The sequence below is a fragment of the Fusarium oxysporum genome, chromosome 6 (assembly GCF_000149955.1).
Source record: "Fusarium oxysporum f. sp. lycopersici 4287 chromosome 6, whole genome shotgun sequence".
Taxonomy (NCBI): Eukaryota; Fungi; Ascomycota; class Sordariomycetes; order Hypocreales; family Nectriaceae; genus Fusarium; species Fusarium oxysporum.
This window is the reverse complement of record NC_030991.1, coordinates 83,055-87,144: the sequence shown is the minus strand read 5'-3', so window position 1 is coordinate 87,144 and position 4,090 is coordinate 83,055. Positions and strand designations below refer to the sequence as shown.

The following is a 4,090-nucleotide window of genomic DNA, read 5'->3' as shown; positions in this document are numbered from 1 at the left end:
GTACCACCTTTACAACAGTTGTACAACAATAAGATCACGTGCAACGACCAAACGGGTAGAATTAAGGTGCCATGGCTCTATATCTTCGTCTATAGCATTCTAGTCGTCTTGTAGACCTACATCCATATGTGCCCCATCATTTTCAGCCAGTGGATTGCATACTAGGCCCAATCCACCCTCCCCGGAGGAGACAATTAGTCCTTCTCGTAGCCAGTTGCCGATACATTCCACCTTCTCAAGATTCTTGCAAGTGATTCGAAGCCGGTCTCACGAAGCAGTACGTCGAGCACCTGAGAATGCTCTCTCTGGCTCAGCTGATTCAGATGGGATGGAAAGGATATCGATAGCCATCCGACTGAGCCGTGGATACTGTGCCCGTTGCTCAAGACGAGACCACCACTCAAGAGGAGTACAGTCGATTTCAAGAGGCAAAGCGTTGATAAAGGAATCCAGATTGTCCGAATCTGTAGAAATAGCCTTCTGCTTCACCTCAATTGACCTGAAAAGAAACGATAACTGGCCATCCTTCTTCGAGGGTAGCAGTGCAGGACGACGTTCTGGTTCCTTTGAGATGGCAAGTCCTTGATATTCTGTCATCTAGATGTCCCGAGCACCAGCAATAGCTGCCTCATGCCAGTCTCGGGGCCAATTTTGCTGAATATATGCTAGTCGCTTAGAAGGATCAAGTAGTAAGGCGGCAGCATAGACCGGGACATCTTCAGTCATAGTATAGTATTTGTCTAAGACGAACCAGCCCATCTCAATGGCATGGAGCATCCGAGTATCTATTGTGCCAGGCTGCGAGTGCTGTACCTTTACACTCTCATAGTGGAAGAGTAGAGCATCCATCAAGAAGAGGGATTGGTAGATAAGCAGGAGTTGACGCAGGCTCTGAATATCTTCCTGAACCGTAATGCCAAATCCGCAAAGAACGCCGTCACAATTGGATCGACAAAGAGCTTTTCTCTCAGAACCCGTTAGAATAGTATCTTCAAGCTCTCTGTCATGCTCAAGTAGAAACTAACTGATCTCAACTTTCTTCCTAATGGCATTGTCGATCACTTTATACCAGGAGGACCATCGTGTGGCATTATCAATGCCAAGGCTGAGGCCGACAGCATCACGCCAGCTATCACTGTGGAGCGATGAGCTACGAAGCCAGACAGCAAGGTTATGGAGCTTCTGGAGAGCTGGAATGCCTTGCCACCAAGTATAGTCCTCATCAATGCCAGTCTTCTGACTGGCCTTAGCTGTCGATTTGGGCCTTTTACCTTGCAGTACAGGCTTTTCCTGTTGTGATATGGTTTCTGCTAGTGTGGCGGCAAAGTTGTCGACCATATCCACACTCTCATCACTAATAGTAGCATTGAGAGCTGCTGTGAGAGCCTCCTTAGATCGGGCAAGAAGGAAGGATTGCAAGGAGAGGTTAATGATATGACCAATGCACCGGATTCGACGCCTCTTGGGGTTGAAATCGATCCACTCTATGTTAGATAGGATCCAACTAGCTAGGGGACAAGCATACCTGGAGCTCTGCCTTCAATTTCTCTGATAGTGCCTCCAAACACGTATTATTTGAAGTTGCATTGTCCCCTGTGTGGTAGCCTACCGCAATATATCGAAGTTGCGTAGGACTTCCACAATCAAGGCTGCCTGGGCCTCACCACTATGACTGAATGGACATTCTGGCACTCCTAAGAGCGCCTTTCGAAGTGCGTAGTTATAATCAACCCATTGAGCACACACTGCTAGCATGGCGTGGCGATGCGGTGATGTCCAGAGGTCAGTTGAGATGTGGATCATCGATTGAGAACCCTGAATGAGATCTCTAAGCTGGGAAGCATATAGCCCATAGTTGGCATTTATGATCTTCATGGCCTGATCACGGGACGTAATCAGACAGTCTTGAATGGCAGGATTGCATGCCAGGGCAAGACTCTTCATCTCATCCCAAGTAACTGAAGAGAATGGGACCCGACGCCGCGTGAGGAGTCCCACGATTGCCTCAATATACCGTTGAGCATTGAAGACATTCCGAAGAGCACTGTCGGATGGTTGGAATGTTATATATGAGTCTATGGATGGCTGCGTCGATTGCTGTGAGTTTTGAGACGTCTCACTAGCCTGGATAAGTTGCCGGTGTCGATTTTGTGCATGGGTTATGGCATTGCTCGTGTATCCGTTGCTCCAGCGAGTTGAGCAGTGAAGACAGACGTATTCCCTTCGACCATAAGACTTCCGAACCCTTCCAATTTGAGTCTTGTTCTTCTCAGGATACTCAACACGGAAGAAGCTGTAGAAGTCCCAGCCCAGCCGCTCGATGGCTGTTAATTGAGCAGATGTTGAACTGATAGGCGATGAGCTAGCCATAGTCGAGATTCTAGGAATAAGTGCTTAAGTATATGGCACCCTAATGGTGCCTAAAGCGTCTAGGATTTGCAGTGAGATTCGCAGTATCAAAACAATAGAGACAGGGCAGCTCGGCCATAGCATTGATTGAAAAAGTCATCACTCGCATGTGGAAAATATCGAATCGAAGAAACCTCTTAATTTCTATCTAATGAGGGACTGGGAGCTGGCTTCTTGTAGCTATGTTTCGTCATAAGCAGCATTGATGGCCTTTAGGCAGCCGTGTGCTGCCTTGCGCTAGTTGTGATGCGGCGTTCGTGCTGTCCGTGAAATTATTCACGACAGTTATCCTTGGCCGTGACAGAGCTTATCCGAGGAGTAAAGAGAACATAAACTTATATGCCTGTCTGCTAACGGTGGGCATATAAGAGCCATAAGTGTGCCACGGGTCGTAGCCATCAGTGACTGGACTGCTGAACCTCTGGTTCTCAACTTTGAGCATCTGGCTCGAAGTGACGTCGGCCTAGTCGGCGGTAAGAATTCCTCCTTGGGCGAAATGATTCGAGCCCTTGGACCCAAAGGAATTCCAGTGCCACCAGGCTTCGCGACATCCTCCTATGCCTATTGGCACTATGTCGATGCCAATAACATCCGCGGCAAAATCGATGAACTGGTCAGTCAATGGCAGGCTGGTCATCAGACCCTTGCTGAGGCAGGCCATGCCATACGGAACTTGTTCCTGCGTGGAACTTGGCCAGGTGATACTGCAGAGGCCATCTTGTCCGGCTATCGCGACCTGTGCGATAAAGCTCAGGTTGACAATCTGAGCGTTGCAGTACGATCTAGCGCAACAGCTGAAGATCTTCCTGATGCTAGTTTCGCTGGACAGCAGGAAACATACTTGAATGTTCAAGGGGACGATGCACTGCTAGATGCCTGTCGACGATGCTACGCTTCACTTTTCACAGACCGAGCCATCAGCTATCGCCAAATTAAGGAGTTCAGCCATGCAAGCGTGGCTCTCTCCATCGGAGTACAACAAATGGTTCGTTCTGACATCGGCGGTTCGGGCGTCATGTTCTCTATCGATACAGAGAGTGGATTCGACAAGATTGTGCTCATCAATGCTGCCTGGGGCCTTGGAGAGAATGTTGTTCAGGGCACTGTCAACCCAGATGAGTACCAAGTTTTCAAGCCTCTCTTGGCCAATATGAACCTTTCGCTAATTCTAAGCAAGAAACTCGGCGACAAGTCAATCAAGATGGTTTATGGGGATAAGTACAGACCGACACGTAATGTCCCCACGTCCAGGGCTGAACGAGCCGCCTATGTTCTCCAAGATGAAGAAATTCTCCAATTAGCACGATGGGCATGTCTCATCGAAGAACATTACGGCTGCCCGATGGATATGGAGTGGGCTAGGGATGGCACTTCGGGAAGACTTTTCATCGTCCAAGCCAGACCTGAGACTGTGCAGTCTCGCCGTGACACGGCTGCCTTTAAGACCTACAAGGTCGGTGAACGTGGTCATACCTTAACCACGGGACTGTCTATTGGCGATAAAGCAGTTGCTGGGCGTATCTGCTTGCTCACTTCGGTGTCGGACATGGACAAGTTTATCGATGGCTCGATTCTGGTAACCGAGGCTACAGACCCTGACTGGGTTCCTGTCATGAAGCGAGCTGCCGCTACCATCACAGACCAAGGTGGGCGTACTTCTCACGCCGCCATTGTCAGTCGA

General features: G+C 49.1%; 1 protein-coding gene across 1 annotated transcript; it reads left to right on the top strand.

The window, feature by feature from the left end:
- Window positions 1-2,905: 2,905 nt before the first annotated feature.
- FOXG_06959 (pyruvate, water dikinase) lies at window positions 2,906-3,989 on the top strand (the record flags this gene model as incomplete). The annotated part of the gene is made up of 2 exons (XM_018385601.1): window positions 2,906-3,862; window positions 3,918-3,989. The coding sequence occupies 2 exons, from the start codon at window positions 2,906-2,908 to the stop codon at window positions 3,987-3,989; spliced, it is 1,029 nt and encodes a 342-aa protein (XP_018244186.1).
- Between the last annotated feature and the right edge of the window lie 101 nt (window positions 3,990-4,090).